This window comes from Lissotriton vulgaris, unplaced genomic scaffold (assembly GCF_964263255.1).
Source record: "Lissotriton vulgaris unplaced genomic scaffold, aLisVul1.2 SCAFFOLD_586, whole genome shotgun sequence".
Taxonomy (NCBI): domain Eukaryota; kingdom Metazoa; phylum Chordata; class Amphibia; order Caudata; family Salamandridae; genus Lissotriton; species Lissotriton vulgaris.
In genome coordinates this window covers 916,093-932,547 of record NW_028250360.1, presented here as the reverse complement: position 1 = coordinate 932,547, position 16,455 = coordinate 916,093, and the positions used below count along the sequence as shown (strand labels likewise).

General features: G+C 42.2%; 1 protein-coding gene across 1 annotated transcript in view; it reads right to left on the bottom strand.

Annotated features, from left to right (window-relative positions):
* Positions 1-16,455, bottom strand: part of LOC147663283 (transmembrane protein 128-like) — a 163,983-nt gene that overhangs the window by 20,402 nt on the left and 127,126 nt on the right. Inside the window, exon 4 of the mRNA XM_086950563.1 lies at positions 3,204-3,313. Within this exon, the coding sequence (XP_086806689.1) occupies positions 3,214-3,313 (100 nt within the window). The 3' untranslated portion in view covers positions 3,204-3,213. The remainder of the gene's footprint in view (positions 1-3,203; positions 3,314-16,455) is intronic.

Sequence of the window (16,455 nt, the reverse complement as noted above, 5' to 3'; positions counted from 1 at the left end):
GTGCACAGCACTACCCCTTGTTAATGTAGGCTCTGGCCACAGACACACCACAGGGGGCGGATCCAGCACTGTGGAAGGCAAGCACAGTCCTATTCAGGGTCAGGTGCTACTCCTCTCACTACTCCAAGTGAAGATCTGGCTTATTCAGCCTAGCCCTGACTCACCCAGGCCCTCTGGAGCCACTGCACCTCCCCAGCCCCTGTTATCACGAGCCAGATAGGCAATACACGACAGGACGGCACAAACACACATAGCACACAGAAGCCCTCTTCTAAAAGTGGCATTTCTAAAATTGTGATAATAAATCTGCGAACACCATTACGCAGCACTTATCACCACTATTTCAAACATACCACACTTGATCACGCCACCCATCTCATATCAGGAGCTACCACTGAAACACATATCAGGGAATCCCCAATTCATTCCAATGAGAGGGCAGCCGCACAGCAGTGAAAAACCAAATAGGCTATTTGTCACTACCAAGACATGCCACAGAGATAAGGCACATGTCCTACCTTTTACCTACACCGCACCCTTGCCCATAGGCAGGGTGCTAGGGCCTACCTTAGGGGTGACTGATATGTAAAAGTGGAGTCACAGACGTGGCAACCACTTTATGTGCCACGTCACAGCAGCAGTAAACTGTGCGCGCAGGCCCTGCCATGGCAGAGGCCTGGGACAGGTTTGAAAGGGTGGCCTGAAAGCAGGAAACTTTGGAATAAGCTAAAAGCGGTTTTCCATGGTTGCTTCTGAACTTTCCTTGGTTAATGACATGGTTATGAAACATGATTCTAATGTCCCCCCATCCAGTCTAAGAGAAGATATCAGTAAATGTGCACATCATGGACACTTAGTTATTTCTAAAACCTCGAAACTCATTAAATTGTATTATTGGTGGCCATCTTTAGAATCCCAGATCAAGTTTCACACTGATTTATGTTCAGAATGCCTATTATCAGACAAAAAATGGAAAGTCATGAACACACCTTTGCATCCTGTTCCATTTCCAAATAAACCTTGGGACAAGGTTGGAGTAGATTTTTCAGGTCCTTATGATATTTTATCCCATGATTCAAAGTTTCTAATTCTGTTGGTTGATTATCCTTCCAAATGGATTTATCATATGTTTTGTGATTCACCCAGCTCTACCAATGCTATAAAATGTTTTAGAGGCTACACCATCCATTATGGTTACCGACAATGGTACACATTTCATTTCTCAGAAGTTTTCTGCATTTTTAGCAGAGAAGGATGTTTGTCATTTCAAGGTTGCCTTTCATTTAGCAGAGAAGGATGTTTGTCATTTCAAGGTTGCCTTTCATTTCATGGTTTGGTTGAAAGGGCAAACAGATTAGCCTAGGATGCCATTCAAGCAGTCCTTGCCTCAGGCAAAGATGTTCATGATTTCCTTGAGGACAAATGATGGTCCTATAACATTTCGCCACATTGTACCACTGGTCTTTCACCCTTTTCTATTTTGAGAGGAAGGAATGTTCACACTATTTTGTGTCCCAATTGGTTAAAAGATAAACATGTCAAGGGTACACTTGTTGATAAAAATCTTGCATCTCGAGTTTTGGAAAAACAAGTTTACATGAAATCTATACATGATCAAGGAAACATTTTCAACAATTCTGATTGGAAACTCAATGATTGGGTTCTCATTAAAAATCCTAAAAGAGTTTCAAAGGGGTTGTATAAATTTTCCTCTCCAGTGCAAGTCACAGACGTGAGCAGAGGTTCAGCACTACTTGGTTCTAGGGGATGGTGGAACAAGAGATCACTTGTGCGGCTTTCTGACTCACAAGTTTCTTCTTTACTTAAAATATTCAAACAGCAGGTGGAACAATGCGACTGGACTAACTGGTTACGTGATTCATCATCTGTTATTTCTTCGTTTGTCTCTCTAGAGGATTCTGTGAAGTCTACTGGTGGACAGTGTCTAGGTGCACATACGGTATTGCATAATACTGCTTCTCATGATATGACTAGGCTTGCATCTGATTCACCTGTTGATTTAGGTACCCGTCAAAGAAGATTGCCTGTCAAATTGAATGAGTATGTTTTGTCTTAAGAAAATTATAATTTTCCTTTTATTGCTTTGTTTCAAAATAGTTCTAAGTTGTAACTTTTTCTAGGGGATTTTCCTCTGTTGCATTTTTGTTACTTCACTTTTGTTTTGTGGAAAGGGAGAAGTTATGGTATTTTGCATGCATTTGTTGACCGCTCTTGTGCTACCTTAAGTTGCAATGGGGTGACCCAGTATCTCTCAGAACCTGGGCAGTAATGAAATAGTATACTATTGGTTCTGTCGGGTGCGTGATATTTCTTTCCATCATTAGGGGTATTTAAACATTTATTCAAAAGTAGACAAATTAGTCAACAGTAATCCGAAACCAAACTGTCTATGGTATTGCAAAATACTTTTTTATATATAAATGACATCATTTATAAATACCATATTTCAATGTTTTTTCGGCTGTTAAAGGCGCATAGTGGCATATAATATATGAAAGAGGCGACTTTTTAGTGCTCGCTGATATTGTGAAGGTGTAATATATACAAAAGTGATTGGGGGAGAAGAGGGTGAGAATGAGTTGGCCAGAAATGCACAATATATCAAGTAATTCTGTGGACTTAATGAATGAGTCTCTCCACAGAATGTTCTTGATGGTCCAATTAATGTATTGTCGATGTTTCAATCCTGGATCTGCATAGTTGGTGGGTCAATGCAGGTCTTCATCAGGACTAGGGTAGCGGGTTAACAGCCAAAGTAGGCCCAATTGGGCTCACCAGAGCCAGCACAAGGTGTGTCACTTGCAAGGCTGCAGTTGAGGGGTACCAGTAGTTTCCTTCAAATGGTGGTACTTATTTACCAAAGGGGGTCCCTTGTGAATTATAAGCCTTTCCAGGTTATTCCTAATGTCCTCAAATGCTGGTGTAAAAACTTCAGAACCAGTCTCTGATCTCTTGAAACAAAGTATTCTCTTGGGTCGCAGTGATCATCTGGTTCCTAATCTCTTTCACCGCTGTCTCATCACTCGCAATTGTGGATGATTGCTACCAGAGCGAGAGCGTGTCTCGCACCATATGTATTTGTTTAAACCTCATTCCACTAAAAAATCCGCTATTAGTTTCGCCGAATGTGGAAATAAACTGTAAAAACAACTTAAAATACAATAAATTGAAATTAACCTTACCTTAAATATCTTATCCGAGTAGTGCTACAAACATCACTAGGCCCATAAATTGTGTGAACAGCAAAAAGGGAGTGAGGTATGACCAGACTGGCCAGAAAGCAACATTATAGCTGTAAGAGATTAAAATAAATATCACCTGAATATATTATACACGTAGATAATCTATAAAAATACAGTGTTGGAAACCAAAATTAACAAACGGGGTGCTGTGGGGTTTCCAGTCCTCATTGTGCAACACACCAGTTAACCTTTTGACTATGTACAATTTAATTTGATCAACTTTTATCCATTCTAAAAACTTGCAACCAAGAATGTAGCTGTAAATGTATCCAAAATGTGTTATTTGGTCTGGTTGAGCCTCAGAAGAGAGGCAAATAACATAAAAGATTGTGGCAACAAAAAGGGTGTATTTATGTAAATTGATAACCTCCAAGTATTACAAGACAGGCTTCTTCCGGCATCATGTTATTATTTCCAATCATTCTTTAAGTCTTCCTCTGATACGTCAGTGAAAAGGATAAACAGCAGATGAACCTACGAGAGCATGCAGTGACAAAATTGTGAATTCGGGAAGAAGACTTACATTTGCATTCGGAAAAAATGCCACCTTCTCATAAAATCCCCTTGATACAGCACCTCCTTTTTTTGTAATTGCTGTAAACAATGGTTGCTATGACTAATGAATTTCATTTCACTTCATTTCATTTAATCTTTATTTCGGCTTTTTTTAGCCACAAAAGATACATTTTAACACAATACATTATACATAATGAATACACAATCAATTGGAAGCAGAAACTGTACATTCCAGACAAATAAAACTTAAGAAATCATCCCCGTTAAAAAGGCATATAAATAAAATCAAGTGTATTTACAGTTTTCATCTCTAGCACATCTTAAAACAACCTAGCCTGCATCTAATATACACATGTATACTATCTATAGATCTAGGGCCATGTTTTTCCGTGTATACCCAACATTCAAAAGGAATCTGCTAACACAAAACACTATAAGGCGTCTAGTGTCAGTTTTAACAATCCTATATGCTTCCTGGTATGCGCGAGTGCCTAAGGCATTACACAGGGGTTTGATCCATTTTTTCCTAGCATGTTCATAGGCAGTACAAAAGAACAATATGTGGATATCATCTTCTCTTAGATTTAAATCACAACATGTACAGTTTGTACTTTTTGATTGCCCTGGGATCTTATCCCATTTTGCTAGTACTACTTTTGTTTTTAGTATACCATATCTAAATTTTAGGTACAGGCTTTTTGCTAGGGCTAGTTGTATCTCGTTTAAAAATTCCTCAAACAGTGGAACATCCTTAAAATCAAGAAAACTGCGTGTAATGAACCCACATGGAGGATTATTTTGGTAATTGTGTATTATATAAAACCAAAATCGATTCTTAACCTCAGTCTTACATCTTTGCGTCAAACGTGCTGGGTCATCCCAGTAATGGGCAAGGCCTATTCGATGCAACCAATTATTAACATGTTTAAGCCATGAGATTGTGTTATAATCATCCAGACTCTTGACTTCTATAATAACTTGTCTATAATCTTTGAGTTCTGGAGTACTCCAGATTCTGACCCAAAACAACAGTGGCCTAAGTAATGCGATATGATCCGTTCTCTTCATATTTAAATCCAAAAACAAAGGTACAAGGGGTGTACGTCTGGGCATCTTCAATAACCTTCTAAAAAAATTGTTTTCACAATTCGTAAAGATGTTACCTGCTTTTATGCCCCAGATTTCTGCTCCATACAAAGCACCAGATTGGGCCTTAAATTTGTAAACTTCTAGTGCTTGTGAGATGGATTTGCTTAAACTGGCCCCATGGCGCTTTAAAATTGGTAAAGAGCTCTGATTATATATGGTTTTGCTCTTTTCAATTTGTGTACTCCATGAGGTTTTTGAATCTAGGGTAACACCCAAGTACGAAAAATTTGTGACCAGATCAAGCCTTTGGTTATTTAGGAAGAATTGCCCCCTTAAAGGTTTTATGTGGTTTTATAGACATACATTTGGTTTTATTCGCATTTATTTCAAGACCTTTTGAATCACAATATTTTTTAAAAGTGTTCAAAAGGGTTTGGAGGCCCATGGGCGTTTGCGAGATCAGGATAGTATCGTCCGCAAATAAAAGGGATGGGACCCTCACACCATTTAGTTTTGGGGAGTCGTTACCACACCTATCTAAAATTTCTGGGATGTCGTTGACAAATAAAGAAAAGAGTGTAGGGGCCAACACACATCCTTGACGGACCCCACGTCTAATAGGTATGGGTTCTGTTAGTTCCCCTTTTGGGCCCCAGCGCACTCTAGCAAAATTATTATCATGTAATCTTACTATCTGCTGGAGTATACATGTGGGTAATCCCATTGCATATAAACAATCCCATAAACGATCCCGCAAAACTAAATCAAAAGCTGCCCTAAGATCAACAAACGCTACATAAATATGCCCTTTTAACAAAGAGACATATTTCCAACAAATGCAACAAAACCTAAAGACCTGATCTATCGTACTTATATTACGTCTAAAGCCTGCTTGAACCTTGGTAAGAATCTCATTCTCATCAATCCATGTTTCCATTCGATTTAAAAGATGCCTAGAAAAGATTTTTTGCAAAATGTCTAAAAGACAAATGGAACGGTAGTTAGAAGGATCGTGTCGATCCCCCTTTTTAAAAACTAATATAATTTCTGCTCCCCGCCAACTGTGTGGTAATTTCCCACCGGCAACTATTATATTAAAAAGCTTATTTATATATGCCGCCCAAATACTGGTCTCATGTTTGTATAAGTCCCCTGGTATTTTATCTAAACCTTGGGCTTTCCCATTTTTCACAGCAATTATTGCTAACTCGGTTTCCTTGAGACTAAACTCTACAAAATTAGTTGATGATTCCAGCCACGGGCTATTTACAACCTCTGCATTACCACTATCAGGGGCTTTATACAGGTGGGTGAAGTGATCAACCGAAATTTGCTCATTAATAAACACGTCATCCGGAGATCTTCCTCCTGTATTCTCATTAGCAACAAGTTGCCAGAAACCCACATTATCCTTAAGTTTAACAGCTAAAAGCATCTTCTCCCAACATTCCTCGTCCCATGCAGTTCTTGCCGTTCGCTGCACTCTCCTACATTTTTGTCTTAGGGTCCTAATAGCATGTATTGAGTTACTCTTTATTGCCTCTAGGAGTTTAGTCTTACAATAACGACATTCTTTATTATACCATTGATTGGTACCAAAGGAACTGGTTTTATTCAACCTTTTTTTGTGCGACATTTTCGTCACAATTGGTACCAAGGCACTAAAAAAATCATAATGTAGGTTAATACAAACCTCACCCTCTACTGGTTGGGCTAAGTGTTTATCAAAAGTATCCGCAAAAAGTGAATAGATACTGGATAATGCCTCCTTGTTACTTAGTAAACTAGCCCATTTAAGTGATCTCCTATTATTACTTACTAAAGGGCCAGTATTGATTGGATTATCCATAGTATTTTGCGTCACAGAAAACCTAGAGCTAGGGACTAGGCTATTATCCATTGACAAACGCAGTGGTCGATGGTCACTTTCATATTTATGGTCAATTTCAAAATCTAATAAAAAATTCCAGATGTCAAAAGAAACCAAAATGTAATCAATCCGACTTTGATAATTGTTCTTGACAAAAGTTGGTGCTTTCGGAGAATCAGATGGGAAACGACCATTACAAGCCCTCAGGCCATGTACTGCCACCAGTCTCATAATCTGAGTAGCTAGAGTGGTACAACGGGGGAATATTATTGGCTCTATCCTCCTCTGAAAAAACATCACCAAAACCTATAATCGGTTCGAAGTTACAATTAAAATCACCACATACAATTATACCAGTAGGTGCCTCTACAATTTCAGTAAAAAGTTTATCCAATTTGTCGAAAATTTCAGACTCCTTTGCTAACCCACAAGGGCGGTTATAGACATTACACAATACAATACACTTTCCGTCATTCAACTTAACTAAAAGACCCAGTATATCAGCAGAGTCTGTGGTTAGTTGCGTAATTTTTACCTCCAGGGAGACACTGATCCAGATTGTAAGCCCCCCCGATGATCTCCCCCTGACTGATGGAATTGCTGCAATGTTATAAGTCCTGTAACCCATCCTATGTGGCATTTCAAGGGACCAAGTCTCTTGGAGCAAACAAAAATCACAAGAGTCTATGTATTTGGCCCAATCAGGATCAGAGAGGTTTTTAGCCAAACTAGCTATATTCCATGATATTAAAGTTATATTTTCTATTGTGGTTGATCTTATCCCTCCTGATACTGGTTTTGCCCTTACAGGAGGTGACCCTGGATTCATGGCCACATTGTTGCAAGCCCCCAATATAGTCCCTGCCACAGAAGAAACTGGGTTACCAGTCAACTGCCCTGATTTCAAAACACCTCGAGTTTCTATAACTTCTTCCCTTTGGTTTAACCTAGATGGTATCAGGTCTTGGGTCAATGACTCTTCGACAGGGATGGGCGTCGAAAGTGAATCACGAACTTTGTTATATGTAAAAGATACTAGAGGGTTGGAATAGATAGCACCTATACTCTCCAGCAGTGGTTGTAATAGTTTCTGTCCCGTTTTACATCCACCCACGGTGACCACTGTTGGATTGATATGGACAACTAATTGTTGGTCATTCAGTGATCTTCAATCACAATCATCTAGCCCAGAGAAGATATCATACCTATTTGCTGTTTCCAAGGGTGTAAAAGGTCTCAGATGTTCCATCCTCCTATTCGAGTTTCTAGAAGACCTAGATGGTACCTTATTCCACCCAAAAGGGTCAGCGACTGGATGATATTGTCGAGGTTCTAATGTGAACCCGGAATAAAGGGACAATAAAGGAGGAACAATCTGGTTGGGAATCTGAACACCAATGTGGTTACGGGGAAAGACCAGGGACCTAGGATAAAAATAAGTCAGGGGGCGTGGTATAATGGAATTACCACCTCCACCCTGCGGCCAATTCAAAATATAGGTTGCTGCTCGGGGATCTCGAAAATTAATAACTACCAGATCACCATCTGTGTCCATAACCCTGCTGCCCAACCAAGGGAGTCGTCTAACATGCACTATATCACCATTGATGTCATGTGATAGTGGTTTTTCGTTCAGGTGTGTTATTCACACTCTAGGAATCTTCCAATGAGTGGAGGGGTATGGAGTGAATGTTTATCGAGTGCACCAACTGGAGATTTCCAATACCAATCTTGGCACAAAACTAACCCTGGGCGTAGTTTGCTTAGCAGGGCTACGCGTAGCTACGCGAAGTGCACTTTGCACTACGCGAGCTACGCAAACTGCGTAGTGAACTGTGCAAAATGCTGGTCAAACTGATGATTCAGAAAAGGGGGTGGTGATGAACAGAGTGTCTGAATTAAGCAGACCACTCTTACCGAGTCCAAAGATCAGGGCTTGATCCATCACCGTTTTTTTTGCTCACTGCACCATCCCAGCTCAGAACTTGGCTATATGCAAATTAGCCTGACCCTGGTCCAGTGCATCATGGGAACAGGGCAGACCAAACTACCAAGCCAATTCTTATACTGGGAAGGAAACAAGCTACCGGGGACCGGTTTCTGGCATTTCAGCCGTCTTCGGCCCGGCTTGCTTGAATCCTGATGGTGCAATGAGCAAGGGACTCACATCTGAGTATACCCTTCCACGCTTATGGTGGACAAAAATGATTCAGAAAAGGGGGTGGTGATGAACAGAGTGTCTGAATTAAGCAGACCACTCTTACCCAGTCCAAAGATCAGGGCTTGATCCATCACAGTTTTTTTAGCTCACTGCACCATCCCAGCTCAGAACTTGGCTATATGCAAATTAGTCTGCCCTGGTTCAGTGCATCATGGGAACAGGGCAGACCAAACTACCAAGCCAATTCTTATACTGGGAAGGAAACAAGCTACCGGGGACCGGTTTCTGGCATTTCAGCCGTCTTCGGCCCGGCTTGCTTGAATCCTGATGGTGCAATGAACAAGGGACTCACATCTGAGTATACCCTTCCACGCTTATGGTGGACAAAAATGATTCAGAAAAGGGGGTGGTGATGAACAGAGTGTCTGAATTAAGCAGACCACTCTTACCCAGTCCAAAGATCAGGGCTTGATCCATCACCGTTTTTTTAGCTCACTGCACCATCCCAGCTCAGAACTTGGCTATATGCAAATTAGTCTACCCTGGTCCAGTGCATCATGGGAACAGGGCAGACCAATTTACCAAGCCAATTCTTATACTGGGAAGGAAACAAGCTACCGGGGACCGGTTTCTGGCATTTCAGCCGTCTTCGGCCCGGCTTGCTTGAATCCTGATGGTGCAATGAGCAAGGGACTCACATCTGAGTATACCCTTCCACGCTTATGGTGGACAAAAATGATTCAGAAATGGGGGTGGTGATGAAGAGAGTGTCTGAATTAAGCAGACCACTCTTACCCAGTCCAAAGATCAGGGCTTGATCCATCACCGTTTTTTTAGCTCACTGCACCATCCCAGCTCAGAACTTGGCTATATGCAAATTAGTCTGACCCTGGTCCAGTGCATCATGGGAACAGGGCAGACCAAACTACCAAGCCAATTCTTATACTGGGAAGGAAACAAGCTACCGGGGACCGGTTTCTGGCATTTCAGCTGTCTTCAGCCCGGCTTGCTTGAATCCTGATGGTGCAATGAGCAAGGGATTCACATCTGAGTATACCCTTCCACGCTTATGGTGGACAAAAATGATTCAGAAATGGGGGTGGTGATGAACAGAGTGTCTGAATTAAGCAGACCACTCTTACCCAGTCCAAAGATCAGGGCTTGATCCATCACAGTTTTTTTAGCTCACTGCACCATCCCAGCTCAGAACTTGGCTATATGCAAATTAGTCTGCCCTGGTCCAGTTCATCATGGGAACAGGGCAGACCAAACTACCAAGCCAATTCTTATACTGGGAAGGAAACAAGCTACCGGGGACCGGTTTCTGGCATTTCAGCCGTCTTCGGCTTGCTTGAATCCTGATGGTGCAATGAGCAAGGGACTCACATCTGAGTATACCCTTCCTTTTTTTTTTTTTTAATATTTTTATTGAAGTATTTTGCATTTATATACAAAGCACGGCATCATTAATACAAACCAAAGATTAAAGGAGAAGAAATGTATACCAATAATTCATAGATCAAAATAAGAAACAATCACTGAATCATCAGCAGGCGAGGGTGTTATTTCCAGAAATAAATTAGAGCACAAATTAGGTCACAGAAAATACCATAAATAGATGCAACATATATTTTCATATTGTACAGCGTCAATATTATAATTGCACCAATTTGGTATTTCTTATCTGCAGGCAATCCAGCATTTCTCACTATTATTCCTCCTTCCATCGAGTTATAGGATCCCATATTATATCACCCAGCTTCCTGCCCCTTTTTCCCTTCCTTGCATATATCACTTTCTCCATTTTATACGTTATTAGTAACTTAGCCAGCCATTTATGGAAGGTAGGTGGTACAGGATCTATCCATGCAGAGGCTATACATAATCTCATGATAGACATAGCGACAAACAAAAATTCCCTCCCACGAAAAGAACGTATATCCTCAACGTTTACTCCTAATAGGATGGTTCCTGGGGTTAGAACAATTTCACTTTCTAAAATTTTACTTATAAAACATTCGATTTCCTTTTTAAATAAATCTAAGCGGGGGCATAGAGCAAATACATGTTCCAAATCAGCATCCGAGCTTCCACACCTATAGCATGTAATACCCACTAACCCTCCCCATTGAGCTATTTTAGCCGGTGTATAGTACAGGTGATAAAGTGTTTTATAGTGTTGAGCCCGTAATGGTGCTGCACATAGTAATGAGCTCCCCATTTCTAGAGAGATACCAACACTTTCAGAACTGATTGTAAGATTATCCTTCCATTTTTCACTCCACTTTTGATGATCATCTTGTTTTACTTTCATCAATTCAGCATACAATCTTTTAATTGTGCAATCCTCCCCCTTTTGAATAATTTCCATAATAGCATTACGCCTGAATCCCAGAACGCCACCTATCTTTGCCAGGAGGAAACTCCTAATCTGGAGAAATTTGAAAAATTGCCTAGCTTCTAGGTTATATCTGTCTTGCAGATCTTTGAATTGTAGAAAACACTGTTCCCCCCTAATATCTCCCATGGTTCTGATTCCCCCGTTTTCCCACTCTACCATTATAGGTCCCGAGAAAATATCTTGTGGGAGGGTTGGATTATGTAATAATCTCGTATAAGAATTAAATTTTCCTAAGCCAATTTTTTTAGCAAAACTTTTCCAAATTTCGAATGCTGCTACTATTATCTTGAACTTTGTCCTCTTGTAATAGCTAGCCTCTGTGAATTTCAGGAGAACATCCTTCGCTTCCGTTCCCAGAGTTAGGCCATAGATTGCTAATGATCCATATTTGCTCCACTCCTCTCCTCCACTGCCCTGTTCACCTCCCATTAAGCCAGCCATGTTCTGTAAAGCCGCCGCCCAGTAATAAGATTTTAAATCTGGGACTCCCCAGCCTCCCCTTTCTCTTGGCAATGTCATGTATCTAAGAGCCCTTCTCGTTTTCCCTTTTGCCCAAAGAAATCTATTTAGCATACTCTCCAATTTTTTTAATATTTTATTATCGAAGAACAGCGGTATTGCCCTAAATAGATATAGAAATTTTGGAAGGATAATCATTTTTACTATATTAGATCTTCCCACTATTGAGAGGTGTAAATTATCCCATCTATCCAGGTCTTTCTCCACTTTCTTAATTAAAGGGGAAATATTCCTTTCCACCAAGTTATCCAAGTCTGCCATTATGATAACCCCTAGATATGTACCTTCTTGTGTTACTCGGTTGTCTGAGCATGGGGTATACGAGTTTTTAATTATCTGTGTTTTTGTTGTATTTAATTTGTATCCCGAGATTCTTCCAAATTTCATCGCCTCAAGCTCAAGGTGTTCTATAGCTTCAGATGGGTTTGGAGAGATAACAGCGATGTCATCTGCGTAGGCTAAGATTTTACATTGCCCGATAAGCGTTGTAACTGGTGTTATCATCACTGATGCCTCTATTTTACGTATAAGCGGGTCCATATATATAGCGAACAATAAGGGTGAGCAAGGACACCCTTGTCTGGTACCTCTTTTTATATGGAATTGTCCTGTGTTTCCACTGTTCACTCGTAGTGTCGCTACTGGTTCTAAGTAGAGAGTTTGTAAAGCTTTGATAAAACCTTGTTTAATTCCTGTTCTAGCTAGAACATACCAGAGGTAGCTCCAGGAGACCCGATCGAATGCTTTCTCTGCATCGAGTAACATCACTGCGATCGGGTCCCCTGTAACCGCCGAGACGTCAAATAAAGTTATTGCCTTCCATATATGGTGGGTGGTTCCTCTCCCTGGTATAAAACCGTGTTGGCAGCTGCTAACGATCTTATCTATAATTCTTGCCAGCCTTGATGCTAAGGCTTTAGAGAAGACTTTTGCGTCTGCATTAAGTAGGGTTATAGGCCTGTACGAGCCTGGTTCCTCTGGTTTTTTACCCTTTTTTAATATTACGACCACCTCTGCACCCCCCCATGATTTAGGCGATGTTATGCCCAGTTGTGCACCTTGCATCACCTTCACCATTTCTTCTCTCAAACAATCCCAAAATACTTTATAAAATTCAATGGGTATTTGATCAGGACCTGCTGCTTTACCAGAAGGTAGGTTCCATATTGCCAGCTTTATTTCTTCTAACTGCAGTTCTTCTTCCAACCCATCTGCTTCCTCTTCCTCTATTGGATCTACAGGGATATCCTCGAGATACTCCCTCATTTCTTCCTTATCTTTTAGCGGGTCACGACCCTGTGACTCGTCATCATATAACTTCTCATAAAATATCCTAAAAACTTCTCTTATTTTAATCGAGTCTGTGTGTATCATGCCCGCGGTGTCCCTAATTTCCCTCACTATGCCTACAGATTCTTGTTGTCTTGCTCTAGTAGCCAGTATCCTACCCACTGACTCACTCAGCTCATAGCACTTCTCCCTTTTAGTGTTGTAAATTTTCGCCACTTTGCTGGCAATTTCACCCTCTGCCTCACATTTGGCTTTTACTAGCTCTACCCATGCTTTTTCGATATCCCGCCCCGACACCACACAATTTTCTAATTTTCTTCTGCCATCAAGACATTCGAAGCTAATTCTAGATTCCTCAACTGAACTTGTTTCCTTTTATAAGAATTATAACTCATTGTTTCGCATCTTCCAATGAGTGGAGGGGTATGGTGTGAATGTTTATCGAGTGCACCAACTGGAGATTTCCAATACCAATCTTGGCACAAAACTAACCCTGGGCGTAGTTTGCTTAGTAGGGCTACGCGTAGCTACGCGAAGTGCACTTTGCACTACGCGAGCTACGCAAACTGCGTAGTGCACTGTGCAAAATGCTGGTCAAACTGATGATTCAGAAAAGGGGGTGGTGATGAACAGAGTGTCTGAATTAAGCAGACCACTCTTACCCAGTCCAAAGAACAGGGCTTGATCCATCACCGTTTTTTTAGCTCACTGCACCATCCCAGCTCAGAACTTGGCTATATGCAAATTAGTCTGACCCTGGTCCAGTGCATCATGGGAACAGGGCAGACCAAACTACCAAGCCAATTCTTATACTGGGAAGGAAACAAGCTACCGGGGACCGGTTTCTAGCATTTCAGTCGTCTTCGGCCCGGCTTGCTTGAATCCTGATGGTGCAATGAGCAAGGGACTCACATCTGAGTATACCCTTCCACGCTTATGGTGGACAAAAATGATTCAGAAAAGGGGGTGGTGATGAACAGAGTGTCTGAATTAAGCAGACCACTCTTACCCAGTCCAAAGATCAGGGCTTGATCCATCACAGTTTTTTTAGCTCACTGCACCATCCCAGCTCAGAACTTGGCTATATGCAAATTAGTCTGCCCTGGTCCAGTTCATCATGGGAACAGGGCAGACCAAACTACCAAGCCAATTCTTATACTGGGAAGGAAACAAGCTACCGGGAACCGGTTTCTGGCATTTCAGCCGTCTTCGGCTTGCTTGAATCCTGATGGTGCAATGAGCAAGGGACTCACATCTGAGTATACCCTTCCACGCTTATGGTGGACAAAAATGATTCAGAAAAGGGGGTGGTGATGAACAGAGTGTCTGAATTAAGCAGACCACTCTTACCCAGTCCAAAGATCAGGGCTTGATCCATCACCGTTTTTTTAGCTCACTGCACCATCCCAGCTCAGAACTTGGCTATATGCAAATTAGTCTGACCCTGGTCCAGTGCATCATGGGAACAGGGCAGACCAAACTACCAAGCCAATTCCTATACTGGGAAGGAAACAAGCTACCGGGGACCGGTTTCTGGCATTTCAGCCGTCTTCGGCCCGGCTTGCTTGAATCCTGATGGTGCAATGAGCAAGGGACTCACATCTGAGTATACCCTTCCACGCTTATGGTGGACAAAAATGATTCAGAAAAGGGGGTGGTGATGAACAGAGTGACTGAATTAAGCAGACCACTCTTACCCAGTCCAAAGATCAGGGCTTGATCCATCACCGTTTTTTTTAGCTCACTGCACCATCCCAGCTCAGAAATTGGCTATATGCAAATTAGTCTGACCCTGGTCCAGTGCATCATGGGAACAGGGCAGACCAAACTACCAAGCCAATTCTTATACTGGGAAGGAAACAAGCTACCAGGGACCGGTTTCTGGCATTTCAGCCGTCTTCGGCCCGGCTTTCTTGAATCCTGATGGTGCAATGAGCAAGGGATGCTTGTCCGCACTGTGCAATCAGTGCAAACTGCATCTTGCACAGTGCAAGCAGTTGATTTCTGCTGCTTGAGTAGATTTCTACTCGAGCAGCAGCTTTCTCAACGCAAACTGGTAGTTTCTCATTGCGAGCGGTCGCGAGCATACGCGACCACTCGCAATGAGAAACTTGACCTTCCCGCATTGAGAAGCTCGCCGGGAGGTTTATTTTCCACGCTCGCGAACGAGGAAAAAGTCTTGCCGGGAAGTAATTTTACTTGCTCGCGGTCGCCAACTTGACGTTGAGGACCGCGAGCAAGCAAAAAATGACTGCTGCACTACGCTACGTGGGTTTGCACTGTGCTATGTGCAATTTGCGTAGTGCAAAGCAGTGCGAAGCAGCGCAAACTACGCGAGCGTAGCGTAGTGCTTTGCCCAGGCTTAAACAAAACCCACCAAAACACAACCTTTTCAGCGCCGCCCTTTCAGTTAACTGTACAAGAGGCCTCCATTCAAGGTTGCAGAATTCAGGTTCCCTTTCAAGTGTGCAAATCCCGGAAGTTGTGGGTCCACCAGTTACCCTTCAATTCACAATTCACTTTTGAGACTACTTGACAGGGGCGAGACTGCCGCACTGATACTACTTGACCTCAGTGTGGCGTTCAATCCTGTCCCGCATAAAATTCTTCTTAAATCTCTAGCCGCCATGGGCATTGGAGGCCTAGCTCTTGACTGGTTGGCTTCTTTCCTGACGGATCGAACGTTTCAAATCTTCTCCCATTCAGCTACCTCCAAAATCTATCCCTCACCCCACGGTGTTCCTCAGGGCTCAATCCTAAGCCCCCTACTTTTTAATCTTTATGTCACTCCCCTGGCCCACATCGCTGACAGCGTCGGTTTAACTTTGTTTACCTACGCCGACGACTCGCAGGTTGTCTTCTCCCTTTCACAATCTAACCAGACCTCCACCTCCCTCCTTCAGTTTGGACTTGGGGAAATTGCCACGTGGATAAATCTTAATCTTCTCAAACTGAATGGAGGGAAGACTGAAGTCCTGGTCCTTGGGCATAAGCAAGACCTCTGGACCTCCAGGCACTAGCCTTCTGAATTGGGCCCGCTTCCGTCTCCATCGGAGCACGTGCGTAACCATGGGGTGATCATAGACAGTGGTCTGACAATGCAATGTCAAGCCAACAAAGTCTCCTCAACCTGTTTTACCATCTTGCGTTGGCTGAAGAAGATTCTATGGATGCTGCCAATCGACGCCCAGAGGTCGGTGGTGAATGCTTTGGTTACCTCCCGGTTGGACTATGGTAATGTACTCTACCTGGCGGTGACCAAGGCAGTCACTAGACGCCTCCAGTTAGTGCAGAATGCCGTGGCACGTCTGCTAAGTGGCTGTGTAGAACTGACCATATAACAGGA